The 15,312-nt window shown below is 39.6% G+C and overlaps 1 protein-coding gene across 1 annotated transcript in view; it reads right to left on the bottom strand.

Moving 5' to 3' along the window:
- The window catches only part of BRMS1L (BRMS1 like transcriptional repressor), a 28,152-nt gene that overhangs the window by 9,479 nt on the left and 3,361 nt on the right, over positions 1 to 15,312 (bottom strand). The window contains exons 2-5 of the mRNA XM_081325294.1: positions 7,481 to 7,571; positions 6,309 to 6,436; positions 4,136 to 4,215; positions 324 to 420 (exon numbers count right to left, since the gene is read on the bottom strand). Coding sequence (XP_081181420.1) covers positions 324 to 420; positions 4,136 to 4,215; positions 6,309 to 6,436; positions 7,481 to 7,571 — 396 coding nt within the window. The remainder of the gene's footprint in view (positions 1 to 323; positions 421 to 4,135; positions 4,216 to 6,308; positions 6,437 to 7,480; positions 7,572 to 15,312) is intronic.

Below are 15,312 nucleotides of genomic sequence, written 5' to 3' on the forward strand. Positions count from 1 at the left end.
GTTTAAAATGGGTAGATTTTAACATTTAGCATGCTAAATGGGGAATTCTGGGCGTTAAAGTCTACCCATCTTAAAGTTGCTGAGGTGGAAGAACAATGAGCTAGCTGATCAAATTTTTTAGGTAGAATGTACAAGTAGAAGGTAAATCTAAAAAGATAACTTAAGACTCTTAATTCTTCTCAATTTGTTTTGCAGACAAAATAGAAGCTCCAAAGATAAGCCAAGTAAGTACTACAATTCACTGCAATCTTCTTTACGTGGATTCTAATTAATTTGGGTAGTGACTCATTCATTCACACTTTATCTGTTGAATAGTAACTTACCTGAAGTAATGTCAATACTATGTCGGTCTTCTTCAAGTCGTCTGATTTTCTCTTCTAGTTCACTCTGAACAGTATCATACAACAAGAGCTTTTCACTCTGAAAGGAAAAATTAATAGGGTATTCACTCTGAAAGGTCATCCACAGTTACGTGAAGCAGATAACATCCTCACAAATACTGTAGAGATGTTCTCTTTTCACAGAAATTCCAAGTGGGTATATGTCATAACAAGTATTAAAGGGGATTTTCTTGCCCCAAGTAGTAAACTCCATAAAATAAAAAATCTAATTTCATAAGTATGGAAAATGAAAGCCCACTGAATAAAGGTAACAATAAGAACAGAAAAGGAGAGGCACATGCAATTCCAGTAAAACAGATTCCCTAAACATATTACAGTTATTTATTTATTTATTTATTTATTTATTTATTTATTTATTTATTTACTTATTTATTTATTTACTTATTTATTATATTTTTATACCGCCCTTCTCCCGAAGGACTCAGGGCAGTGTACAGGGCAATAAATATAAAAAACAGAATACAAAAGTTAAAAAACCATTAAATATAATGCCCAAATTTAAAATTTAAAACAATAATTAGAGACATATTAAAACCCCAAAAGTTAGAAAGCAAAGAACTCCACTTTTTAAAAAAATGTTTTATCATTTGTAGCTACTCTAAATAAAGGGCAGACAAAATAAAGGAGACCCTGAAGTTTTCTAAATCCCATTTATATACAAAAAAAATTCAGATGGCAAACTTTTATATCTGTTATACTCATCCAGATCTGTTTTGCCCAGTAATGATCAGCCTTGCCTCTAGACAGTTTTGGCCACTGCAAGCAGGAATTTGAGATTCATATAAAAGTTCATATAAAATTTAATGCTGATGCACTAATATTTCTGACATTATTTGAGCAAAAATCCATATGACGTGACATATGATATCTTCAACTATTCAGCCTGGGGCTACTGACAAAGCCCTCTGTTTCCATGGTTGTTTAAATTTGTGCTGTACATGTTCAAATGAATAGAATAGAGCTGCAATGGACCTTGGAGGTCTTCTAGTCCAGCCCCCTGCTCAAGCATGATTAGGGATTGTATTGAGAGGTAATGTAATGAATGATACATGGGGATGATCTTGGGTGACACAGGGAAGAGCCACAGCCAGAGGAGAAGTTGGATAAGAGGCAGCTTAGCCTGCAGAAGGAATGTGGGTGTGGCAAATGTCTCAGGAAGGACTCTCCCTTGTTTCTTGTGCAGGGGTAGGCAACCTTGGCTCTTTTATTTATTTATTTATTGAGTTTATATACCGCCCTATTCCCGTAGGACTCAGGGCGGTTTACAAGGCAATTAAAACATAAAATACAAAAATTAAAATCAGATTAAAACAATTAATTAAATTTAAGCCCTAAAAATTAAAATCTAAAATCCAATTAAAAATTAAAAACCCCTCAGTCTGGGCCAGACAGCTCGAAGAGCCAGGTTTTCAGGTCCCGGCGAAATGAACGAAGGTCGGGGGCAATCCTAAGTTCCGTGGGTAGTTGGTTCTATAGGGCCGGCGCAGCCACAGAGAACGCCCTCCCCCTGGGAATAACCCGCCGGCATTCCTTAACCAGCGGTACCTTGAGAAGGCCCTCCCTGTGGGATCGCACAGGACGATGGGAAGTTGATGCCGGCAGCAGGTGTTCCCTTAGATAATCCGGACCCAAGCCATTTAGGGCTTTATAGGTCATCACCAGCACCTTTGAATCTCACCCGGAGGGCAACTGGAAGCCAATGCAGCTCACGGAGTAGAGGTGTTACACGGGAGTATCGGGAAGCTCCCATAACAACTCGCGCGGCTGCATTCTGCACCAGTTGAAGCCTCCGAGTGGTCCTCAAGGGCAGCCCCATGTAGAGAGCATTACAGTAGTCTAACCGGGAGGTCACGAGCGCATGAGTGACTGTGCGTAGGGCATCTCGGTCCAGATAGGGCCGCAGCTGGCGCACCAGGCGAACCTGGGCAAAAGCCCCCCTGGTCACGGCTCCTATATGATCTTCAAAACTGAGCCGTGAATCCAGGAGGACACCCAAGTTGCGAGCCCTATCGACGGGGGGGTAACACCTCACCCCCCATCGTTAAAGATGGAAAAAGCTGGTCAGTCCGAGATGCCGGTATGCACAGCCACTCAGTCTTGGCAGGATTGAGACGAAGCCTGTTTCTCCCCATCCAAACCCGGACTTTTATGACTTGTGGACTTCAACTCCCAGAATTCCTGAGCCAGCATGGCTCAGCTTAGAAACCTCTCCCTTTCCCCTCAGCATGGCTGGCTCAGGAATTCTGGGAGTTGAAGTCTACGAGTCATAAAAGAGCCAAGGTTGCCTACCCTTGTTCTTGGGCTATAAAGGCAAAGGTTGGGGAAAGAAATGTATTTTCAGACTTGCAGGATTCTGTTAATGTAACCTTATAATAAATTAGAATTAGTTCACCTAGGCGCACTTCATTGCAAGGCTTATCAAACTGGCAATAAACTGTCCTAATGCCTTCCTCACATTAGCATCAGATTTTGATATGGAGAGAGGCTTCAAGCCAGGGATGTCACACTCGCAACGTCAAGTGACATGTTGCGACGTATTGAGACTTTTTTTGCCATTGCCAGCAATGGAGTGGGCACGGTTTCGCTATGATGCATCCGGCCCGCAGGCCGGCAGTTTGACACCCCTGCTTTAAGCAGTTTCTTGGTTCACTGAAAACAAAAAGCTATGTTATCAAAGATTTCACCAAAAATAGGTGGTACGTATAAGATCATGGGAAAGAAGTGAAGTAATTTGTCCCGGTTCATTTATCCATCAAATTTGCATTCTGCTGTAATTGACTAAAGAGTATATATAGTCCAAGATTATTATAACATAATTGGTCTCTACCATCATAAGTAGAAATCCACTAATCTTATAACTGCTTCTGGTGTCTTTGAGAATGTATTTTAATATACAAAAACCATACAAGCTACATAAACAACTTTGGAAGGGCATGTATAGAATTTACTGTTAGGCTTCATGAAAGCTCTATCCTCTTATAAAACAATGTTTTATTTTATTCATTCATTTGTTCATTCATTCATTTGATTTCTATAGCCATCCATGTTGGCAAACGACACTAAGCAGCGCACAATTCAGAAACTTACATTACAATTAAATTCCTAAAAAGATTTTAAAAACAATAAAAACAGTAAAAGCCATTAAAAAACTAAAAATATTATATAGTTTTATAGTTTTATTTATAGCTGTATGCCTATTTTTAAAGAAAAAAATCAAATTCATTACTCTGATCTCATTTAATAATACTAAATACTTTATGAACAAATTGAATGAAATAATATTTGAACGTTTTTTCTTCTTCCTGAGTATGCAATTAATATGCCACAACACAGAAGTGTTTCTTGAAACAAAAACTGCACACAAAATATGCAAAAATGTGGTTCAGGTGATGTTATAAAGCTGATACATATCTTAAAATAGCCTGGGTAAAATTTATGCAGGATGTATATTATCTTAAGTATACAAAAGCTCGAGGCATTTGATTCATTATAGGCTTTCAACCTAACTGCAAAAACATAACAAAAAAAATTTTGAGCAAGAATTTCACAAGAACAATTAATAAGACTGACAAAGCTGTCAAGATATTTTAAACTAAACTAACCACCTTTTTGTAGGTGTAAGTATATAATATTTTCAAAATATTCTTCAAATATATAGCTTAGTGTAGTGAGTTTATTACTTCAGAACTAAATACAACCAATTATATTAAAACATTTCCAACGTAAAACAATACCTCACAATGCTGTCGGGAAGCCTGGATTTCACATTCATACTTGTTTTTTACAGATTCCAAACAGAGTTCTCTGTAGATACCTATAAAAATATTCATTTAATATTAATTGGAGAAGAGCATCATGGAATGTATTTCCCAGCCATTCTGAAAATTCCCAACAGACAAAAGTGGGATTTACAAAAAAGATTTGCTTTACATCTCCATTTGTGCAAAGCCTAAATTAGTTTTAATCCCAATCCAATGAGATATCTTCCCTGGCTTTACAAGGCTCAAGCACTCCTCTAAAAATTATATATCTTCATGTTATTTATAAGAGTATTTGTTATGTTACAGAAGACTTATAGAACTTGAGCATTATTATTAGAATTGCTCAGTGAACATTAATTCAGACCAGCAAAATGGGCAGCCATTAAAGTTTACAGTCCATTTATTAATTGAACAACCCTTCTTCCCTCATTTTTTAAAAATTCTAGATTAGTTATACATTTGTTGAATGGCTGAAAAAGTCAAAATCAAAAGGAAGGCACTTATGGTAAACAGATTAGAGAGTGTGAACAAGTGGCATATAATGCAATCTTAATTCTAAAAAGTAAGATTCAGAGAACTTCCTTCCCTCCCTCTCCCCCATCCTTTCTTGAGATAATGAACACAATGACACCAATGTAGGTAGGTTTCACATAGCTCTGAAAAGCACCACTGAATTTCTCCAACAACCCTGAAGTGTTTATCTTTCTGTCTTCTTCTGTTACTTGTTCAACACTACACTAAGAGCCACAGTGGCACAGTGGTTAGAATGCAGTATTGCAGGCTAATTCTGCCCACTGCCAGGAGTTTGATCCTGACAGCCTTGAGGTTGACTCAGCCTTCCACCTTTCTGAAGTCAGTAAAATGAGGACCCAGATTGTTGTGGGCAACATGCTGACTCTGTAAATAGCTTAGAGAGGGCTGTAAAGCACTATGAAGCGCTATATAGTTTAAGTGTTATTACTGTTGCTATGCTACTGAATGGAGGAACCACTTCCTTGCAGAAAGCAAATAAGAAATTAGCCACTGATCCCTGCCTGCTACACGTCTAGTACACAGGTCTGCAACCCGCGGCTCCGGAGCCACATGCGGCTCTTTCAGCCGTCTCCTACGGCTCCCAGTCCTCTGCCATGTGCAGTCCAAAAAAAAAAAGCAGGACTAAAAAAGTTCAACCAATCAATTCAAATATGCAGGGTAGGTGCATATCTCGCCTTGGCTCCACTCTTCAGTCAAACCCTGTTCTGCACATGCGCGCATGTATGCGTATGCACACACATTTTTTGCGGCTCCCAGTTTTTCCTTTTGTGAGGGAACCGGTTCCGAGTGGCTCTTTCACTGTTTCAGGTTGCTGACCCCTGGTCTAGTAGGTAATAAAAATAATACAAAACCAATCCACTGGGTTTTTCTTCATGAGTGAAGAAATAGGAAAGAGACTGGATAGAAGGGAGAAATGGCATTTTTTGTTTGCTGGAAAACAGAATGGACAACAAAAAACATATTCTTTGGGAGCAGGGGTACCGTTTGATGAGAAAAACCTTGAAGTTTCTAGAGCTAACTCAAATAGATCACCCTGCCTAGCCTCTGGGCTGTGATTCAAGAATATCTTTTGTTGCTGTGTCAACTGCAATAAAATAGTATGTAAAAAATAATACTTTGTATAAAGTACAAAAACTTTATTACAATTTAGCAACAATATGCAGGCAGATATGCGGCAACCAACAAATATCTGGCTGATGTTTTTTTAAAAAAAACTTTTCCTTTCTTCCTGTCCCTTGCTTTCTACAAGCTATTTATTGAAGAGATCTGAGGAATTTTTATACCAATTTGTGTTATTTTGGTTGGTTTTAATAAATGTATCACCCAGCTCTGTATTTTTAAGCTTCTCCCCCAAGAGAACAACACAACCGTGATTGCTTTTGGTGAGAGATTATACACATGCATTTATTTGGGAAACAGAATGCTATCATGAATGACCTTGTACGCTACTGCTATTTAAATACGAGGCCAAAAAATATAACAAATAATTCAGCCTCAATTGCTTTAAAGTCAAAGGCTTCAGAAGCGCTGAAACTTTTGTTAGCATTTTCCTTTTGCCATTACCTTGCAGCAATACAGTATACCAAACTGAGTCAACGACTCATGCACTCACCTGCCACTTTTGTTCGGATTTGCATGTTTTCTTGCAGAGCTGCCAGTGGTTCCAAGTACTCTGGTGCCTTTCCTGCAATGACTTCCTGTAGCTTTGCATCCACTTGGCTTAACCTCTCTTTGTAAAGTCTTAATATAATGAAAATAGAGTACATTATATTAAAGCCAAGCATAGAACAGTGTGCAGGTAGTCCTCGACTTAGGACCACAATTGAGCCCAAAACCTCTGTTGTTAAGTGAAACATTTGTTAAGTGAGTTTTGCTCCATTTTACGATCTTTTTTGCCGCAGTTGTTAAGTGAATCACTGCAGCTGATAAGTTAATAACCTGGTTGTTAAGTGATCTGGCTTCCCCATCGACTTTACTTGTCAGAAGGTCGCAAAAGAAAAGCACATGACCTTGGGACACTGCAAAGGTCATAAATATGAACCAGCTGCCAAACATCTGAATTTTGATCACATGATCATGGGCACAGGTCTGCAACCTGCGGCTCCGGAGCCTCATTCGGCTCTTTCAGCCGTCTCTTGCGGCTCCCAGTCCTCTGCCATGTGCAGTCCAAAAAAAAAAAAAAGTGGGACTAAAAAAGTTCAACCAATCAATTCAAATATGCAGGGTAGGTGCATATCTCGCCTTGGCTCCACTCTTCAGTCAAACCCTGTTCTGCACATGCGCGCATGTACGCGCATGCGCACAGAGTTTTTGCGGCTCCCAGTTTTTCCTTTTGTGAGGGAACCGGTTCTGAGTGGCTCTTTCACTGTTTCAGGTTGCTGACCCCTGATCATGGGGATGCTACAAAGGTCATAACTGTGAAAAATGTTCATAAGTCACATTTTTCAGTGCCACTGTAACTTTGAATGGTCACTAAATGAACTGTTGTAAGTCGAGAATTACCTGTATATTCATATTTCTAAGATCTTCTTAATTGGCAAAAGGCATTCCTACTAAACCCATCAGCCCAGAAGAAATTAGTAAGATTCAAAAATAGACTAATACATTAAATTATAGTCAACTTTTTATTGAGACATTGTTTGGGCTAGATCTGAAAGTGTAGATCTGAAAGCTAATGATCAGTTGTCTGCCCATTCTGATTTAGATGGATAATTTAATGTACATATTCAAGACTATAGCTTATATTAGAATCTAAGAGAAGTATGAGATCATTGGTTTACTTACTGATCTTTGAGATCTGTAAACTGTTTTTCAAGATCAGACATCTCATCCAAACACTCCATTCTTCTTCTTTCACAATCTTCATCATCCATTTCTGCAATGAAAATTATATACTTTTACAAATATAACTAGTCTCTTCCAATGTACTTTACAGCATTTATGACCAAGCTGATATCTTCATTAAGTGACTAAAGTTCTAAATTATTTAAATAATTTAAATAAATTAATGCAATACTTTCTGAATATGCTGGAAAACAGATATAACATAAAAATTATTTCTGTATCTCTATTCTGTGATTAATCTTATGAAAGAACTAAATTAATAAGCATTCACTTCATCTTACAGCCAGCCAGCTAAGCCTTTGACTTAGCTACCATTAGATGTTATACTTACCACCTGCACATGCACCCATGGTCACATGACCACATTTTAGACATTTGGCAACCAGCTCACCTTTATGGCCTGTTGCAGCATTCCATTAGAATAGAATAGCGAACAGAATAAAAATTGTATTGCTACTTCAAATGTACACTAATCAGCATGCGTTAAAATGAAAATTGTGTTGCATTCAGCTCTCAAAAAAATACTATTATGTGTACACCCACATACACCCACAACACATATTGTCATGTGACTGCAATTCACAACATTTTTTTGCCGATTCTGGCCTTTTCGGTAGGTTTCCACAAAACTCACCATAGGAATACAGTGATTTGCTTAATGATTGCAGCATTTGCTTAAAATTATAAAGTTGTAAAATCGCATCCAGGCACACAGGTGTCTTGAGATGAAGTTCCCAATTAAACTAATTTAGTGCTCATACCTATGCCCAGGAACCTATTCAACAACAGTTAATACTATTTTGGCTCTAGGTAAGAGTTAATGGAATTTAACTGACCACAACTGAGCCCCAATTTTCTGTAACTGAGACATTTTTAAGTGAATTTTGCCCCATTTTACAACCTTTCTTGTCACTGCTGTGAATCACTGCAGTTAGTAGGCTAGTAGCACAGTTGTTAAGTGGATCTGGCTTCCCCATTGATTTTGCATGTCAGAAGGTTGCAAAAGGTGATCACATGACACTAGGATACTGAAACTATCATAAACATGAATCTGTTGCCAAATGGCCAAATTTTGGTCATGTGACTATGGGGATGATGCAATGGTTGTGTGGAAAATGGTCATAAGTCAGTTTGTTCAGTGATGTTGTTTCAAAAGGACACTAAATGAACCATTGTAAGTCGAGCACTACCTATATTTCTTTTGTTGATGTTTTTATTATTTTATTGTTTTTAATTGTTTTGTTTTATAATTATAGAACTGTAAGCTTCCCAGAATCACTTGCTTGAGTTGGGAGACTATAGAAATTGAATAAATAAAGAAATACTGATAATCAAGGAACCATATAATTTACATTAATTAACTGTTGCATTCTTCCCTTCCAATCAACACTTCATAATCTCACCCAGATAAAAACATCCATGGATAAACATTTTTTACACATTACTTCTTAATTCAGACACCAAGGATCTAAACATGTACATGACTCCAGCTTCCATCAGTTGTTGTTGTTAGCTGCGAAGTCGTGTCCGACCCATCGCGACCCTATGGACAACATTCCTCCAGGCCTTCCTGTCCTCTACCATCTTCTGGAGTCCATTTAAGCTCACGCCTACTGCTTCAGTGACTCCATCCAGCCACCTCATTCTCTGTCGTCCCCTTCTTCTATTGCCCTCGATCTTTCCCAGCATTAGGCTCTTCTCCAGTGAGTCCTTCCTTCTCATTAGGTGGCCAAAGTACTTGAGTTTTAGCTTCAGGATCTGGCCTTCTAAAGAGCAGTCAGGATTGATCTCCTCTAGGACTGACCGGTTTGATCGCCTTGCGGTCCAAGGGACTCGCAGGAGTCTTCTCCAGCACCACAGTTCAAAGGCCTCAATTCTTTGGCGCTCAGCCTTTCTTATGGTCCAACTTTCACTGCCATACGTTGCAACTGGGAAGACCATAGCCTTGACTATACGCACTTTTGTTGACAGGGTGATGTCTCTGCTTTTTAGTGTGCTGTCTAGATTTGCCATGGCTTTCCTCCCCAGGAGCAAGCGTCTTTTAATTTCTTGGCTACAGTCCCCATCTGCAGTGATCTTGGAGCCCAGGAAAATAAAATCTGTCACTACCTCCATTTCTTCCCCATCTATTTGCCAGGAATTGAGAGGGCCAGATGCCATGATCTTGGTTTTCTTAATGTTAAGTTTCAACCCAAGTTTTGCACTCTCCTTCTTCACCTGCAACAAGAGGCTCTTTAGTTCTTCTTCACTTTCTGCCATTAGAGTGGTATCATCTGCGTATCTTAGGTTGTTGATATTTCTTCCGGCAATCTTAATTCCAACTTTTGATTCATCTAGCCCTGCCTTTCTCATGATGTGCTCTGCATATAAGTTAAATAGGCAGGGCGACAGTATACAGCCTTGCCGGACTCCTTTCCCAATTTTGAACCAATCAGTGGTTCCGTGTCCAGTTCTCACTGTTGCTTCTTGACCCGCATATAGGTTTCTCAAGAGACAAATAAGATGGTCTGGTACTCCCATCTCTTTAAGAACTTGCCACAGTTTGTTATGATCCACACAATCAAAGGCTTTAGCATAGTCAATGAAGCAGAAGTAGATGTTTTTCTGGAACTCCCTAGCTTTCTCCATGATCCAGCGTATGTTGGCAATTTGATCTCTAGTTCCTCTGCCTCTTCGAAATCCTGCCTGCACTTCTGGTAGTTCTCGATCCACATACTGCTGAAGTCTAGCTTGTAGGATTTTAAGCATGACTTTACTAGCATGAGAAATGAGTGCAATGGTGCGATAGTTTGAACATTCTTTGGCACTGCCTTTCTTTGGAATTGGAATGTAAACTGATCTTTTCCAATCCTGTGGCCATTGTTGAGTTTTCCAAATTTGCTGGCAAATTGAGTGTAGCACTTTTACTGCATTGTCTTTTAAGATTTTGAATAGCTCAGCTGGAATACTGTCACTTCCACTAGCTTTGTTGTTGCTCAGCTTTTCTAAGGCCCACTTCACTTCACATTCTAGGATGTCTGGCTCGAGGTCAGTGACCACCTCATTGTGATTATCAGGGACGTTAAGCTCATTCTTGTATAGTTCTTCTGTGTAATTTTGCCACCTCTTCTTAATCTCTTCTGCCTCTGTTAGGTCCCTGCCATTTTGGTCCTTTATCATGCCCATTTTTGCATTAAACGTTCCCTTCATTTCTCCAATTTTCTTGAAAAGATCTCTGGTCCTCCCTATTCTATTATTTTCTTCTATTTCTTTGCACTGTTCATTTAAGAAGGCATTCTTATCTCTTCTAGCTATTCTCTGGAATTCTGCATTCAATGGGGCGTATCTTTCTTTTTCTCCCTTGCCTTTCGCTCCCCTCCTTTTCTCAGCTATTTGCAAAGCTTCCTCAGACAGCCATTTTGCTTTCTTGCATTTCTTTTTCTTTGGGATGGTTTTGGTTGCTACCTGTTGTACAATGTCGCGAACCTCTGTCCATAGTTCTTCAGGCACTCTGTCTATCAGATCTAATTCCTTAAATCTATTTGTCACCTCTACTGTATATTCAACAGGGATATGATTTAATTCATACCTGAGTGGCCTAGTGCTTTTCCCTACTTTCTTCAGTTTAAGCCTAAACTTTGCAAGGAGAAGCTCATGGTCTGAGCCACAGTCAGCTCCTGGTCTTGTTTTTACTGACTGTATAGAGCTTCTCCATCTTTGGCTGCAGAGCATATAGTCAATCTGATTTCTGTGTTGACCATCTGGTGATGTCCATGTGTAGAGCCGTCTCTTGGGTTGTTGGAAAAGAGTGTTTGCTATGACCATTGTATTCTCTTGACAGAATTCTATCAGCCTGTGCCCTGCTTCATTTTGCACTCCAAGGCCAAACTTGCCTGTTATTCCAGTTATCTTTTGGCTTCCTACTTTAGCATTCCAATCCCCCATGATGATAAGAACATCATTTTTTGGTGTTAGTTCTATAAGGTGCTGTAGTGCTTCATAGAACTGGTCAATTTCATCCTCTTCAGCACTGGTGGTTGGGGCATAGACCTGGACTACTGTGATATTGAATGGTTTGCCTTGGATTCGAACTGAGATCATTCTGTCATTTTGAGGATTGTATCCCAGTATTGCTTTTCCTACTCTTTTATTGACTATGAGGGCTACTCCATTTCTTCTGAAGGATTCTTGCCCACAGTAGTATACCTGATGGTCATCTGAATTAAATTCACCCATTCCTGTCCATTTTAGTTCGCTGATACCTAAGATGTCAATGTTCAGTCTTGTCATCTCTTGTTTGACCACGTCCAGTTTTCCTTGATTCATGGATCTTACATTCCAGGTTCCTATGGAGAAAAAATCTTTACAGCATCGGACTTTCCTTTCACCACCAGACATATCCACAGCTGAGCGTCCTTTCGGCTTTGGCCCAGTCGCTTCATTCTTTCTGGCGCTACTAGTACTAGCCCTCTGCTCTTCCCCAGTAGCATATTGGACACCTTCCGACCTGAGGGGCTCATCTTCCAGCGTCATATCGTTTTGCCTTTTGGTACTGTCCATAGGGTTTTCATGGCAAAGATACTGGAGTGGTTTGCCATTTCCTTCTCCAGTGGATCACGTTTTGTCAGAACTCTCTGCTATGACCTGTCCGTCTTGGGTGGCCCTGCACGGCATAGCTCATAGCTTCATTGAATTACGCAAGCCCCTTCGCCACGACAAGGCAGTAATCCATGAAGGGGATTCCATCAGTATGCACACTCAATTCAATATATACTATACCAAGTTGAAATATTAGAAAATAAGTTCATAATTTACGTAGCACCTTTTAGCCATTCATGATGTTTAGCATACATTTTCCAATTCCATAATTGCAACCTAAGATGCTGTTTTTCCCACACTATAAATGGAAGACTGAGGACAACAAATGATGCCGTCAGGAAACCCATTTAAAGTATTCATTGTTTAGCCAAAATTTGAAATAGAAACCAACTCCTGTTGATCCCTTAAAAACAGTATCTCAAAGTATTTTTTTCTTTTTTTTATTGAAAAGTTTTAAAATACATTTTATCTTTAACAATCCCCCCTCCCCCTCCCCTACCTATCCCTCCCTACCCCTCCCCCCCTTTCCCCCCTCCCCCCCCCCCGACTTCCCAGAGCTAAGTACAGGGTATAAAAACAAAGAACAATCATAAACATCCATATAGTATTTTTTTCATATAACGTACAACGTTGTTTACACCAGGGCTTTTCAATCTTTTCATCCACTGTACCACTTTTAGGATATGGCAACATCCGAGTACCACCAGTCACCTAGCAAGGTGTCAAAAACTTGATGACCAAAAAAGGAAAAAAGTGATGAAGTACAGGTAGTCCTCAACTTACAACAGTTCGCTTAGTGACTGAAGTTACAATGGCACTGAAAAAGTGCCCCCCAAGCCACAGCCGAGCAAGACACCTGCCTGCTTGCTCAGCAGCGCTCTTCCTTCTGTCCGAGCTTTTCATTGTTGTGAACATTTGTGTTGGCAGCAGGGGGGGGCGGGTGTTTGGTTTTTATTCCCCCCATCTGCTGGGTGGTTGCAGCAGGTTTTGGTCACTTCACATGACCCTGGGACACTGTGATCATCATAAATATGAATCAGTTGCCAAGCACCTGAATGTAAATCACAAGACCCTGGAGATGCTGCAACATTCCAGCTGATCGGTGCTTCTTCTGGGTTTAGCAGAAGCGCCAGGATCAGCGCCGAGCTCCAGCTGGAGCCTGGCGCTGATCCTGGCGCTTCCGCTGGGCCCTGACAGCCCTGCAGCTCCAGCTGTCTCTCACTCAGGCTTGTGCGGTGCTGCCACCGGTTCAGCTCATTCCCCTCCCCCACTACCACTTTTCTAGGATGGTCGTGTACCACCTGCCAGGTGCCAATGTACCACAGGTGGTACCCATACCACTGGTTGAAAAGCGCTGGTTTACACCATCAATTGTGGTAACAGCAAAGATCTGTCCCCCTACAAGTATACATATTCACCCTTTCCTTTCTTCAGTTGTAAAAAAGCAATCAGAAGCTCATCTGAATCCTAAATTTCAATTTATACTAAAACAAGTCACAAATACTGAAATGTGATTCTGATTCATACATATCACTGCATAATTATTTTGTTAAATTAGTATTGTACTATTCACTCAATAGTTTAAGGTGGTCCACACAATGCTTCCTGTCCAATCAGCATCTCTATAAGATGAGTATACATCAGCCCAGACTTTATGATCTTGAGGAAGCGGGTTGAGTGGATAGAAGAGCGGGGCAGTAGGGTGATTGGTACATCAAGAGCAACTCTAAATTGTCCATACAATCTAGTAAAATACAAGAGATAAGGGAATTCATCCTCACACTGTCTTTCACCTCAAAGTGCCTTCTGAAGTCCCTATCATTACTTTGTTAAATTTATATCCTTTCTTTTGCCTAAGAGTTCATCCATATTCCTTCTTCCAATCAAATAAATGTCTAAGATAGGCTGGGCTACAGAAAATCACTGATTCAAAATTATATTTGTTTTTGTTTTTAGAAAAAAGTTCAATATTTATTCTATAGGTTTTATGTAATTTAAGTGATTTATTTAATGTCTATATCTTTAATAGTACTTGTGCTTCTTAGTTTTTAATTGTTTAAGAGCTTATGTCAATTAAACATAAACTGTGAATTTTTTTTTATTTGAAAATTTTATTTTTGCCATATCTATCAAATTTGTGGAGTATTAACAGGTTATATAGTATGTCCTTCTAAAAGAAGCAATTTAGTATATTCACAAATTTGGGCAGGTTAAAGTTTCAATTTGTTTTTCTAAAAGTAATTCATTTTCTTCCACAATTAAAAATTGGATTTATCAAGTACACATTAAGAGAAAATTCAGAATCTCCTGGGTTGATTAATAAGTCTTTAAAATATATAGTGGGAAAAATTGGTGCAGAAGGGTATTAATGTTAACAATTAGACATTCTAATAATTCAGGGGTCTTCAGACTTGGTCCTTTTATGACTTGTGGACTTCAACTCCCAGAATTCCTCAGCCAGGTATGCTGGCTGAGGAATTCTGGGAGTTGAAGTCCACAAGTCATAAAAGGGCCAAGTTTGAAGACCGTTGTAATAATTGTATTGCATTTATTAATTGTTCTTGGCTTATTAAAAACCATTCCAGAGTTTTTCAAAAGTGTTTTAGACATCAATTTTATTAAGCTCTGTATCAAATAATTATATCTACTGAAGAAACCTAATTTAATCTGTTGTGTTTAATTCAAGGGATAAATGAAAGTCTTTAGAACCATGGCTTTCTGTTCTCTGCGAATGCAGCCTCCAATTCCAATGGAACAAACATTTCTATGACTGGCTTACGGCTGACATAATTAAGGGGTCTTTTCAGAAGTACAAGGGAAATTAAGGGGTGCATCATTCTATTTATCACATCTTCCCTCATTCCTCCTTGAAAAATGCTGTTCTGAAGTCTTCCAACAATATGTGCTGGTGATGACCTATAAAGCCCTAAATGGCTTGAGTCCGGGACATCTGAGGGAGCACCTGCTGCCGGCATCAAGTTCCCTTCGTCCTGTGCGCTGCCACAGGGAGGGTCTTCTCAGGGTACCGCCGGTAAAAGATTGCCGGCAGACAATACCCAGGGGGAGGGCCTTCTCAGTGGGTGCGCCTGCCCTTTGGAACCAGCTGCCCGTGGAGCTTAGGATTGCCCCCCGACCTTCAGTCATTCCGCCGGGACCTGAAGACCTGGCTCTTTGAGCTCTCTGGCCTGGACAGA

Source organism: Vipera berus (genome assembly GCF_964194415.1).
Source record: "Vipera berus genome assembly, chromosome: 1".
In the NCBI taxonomy this organism is placed as follows: Eukaryota; Metazoa; Chordata; class Lepidosauria; order Squamata; family Viperidae; genus Vipera; species Vipera berus.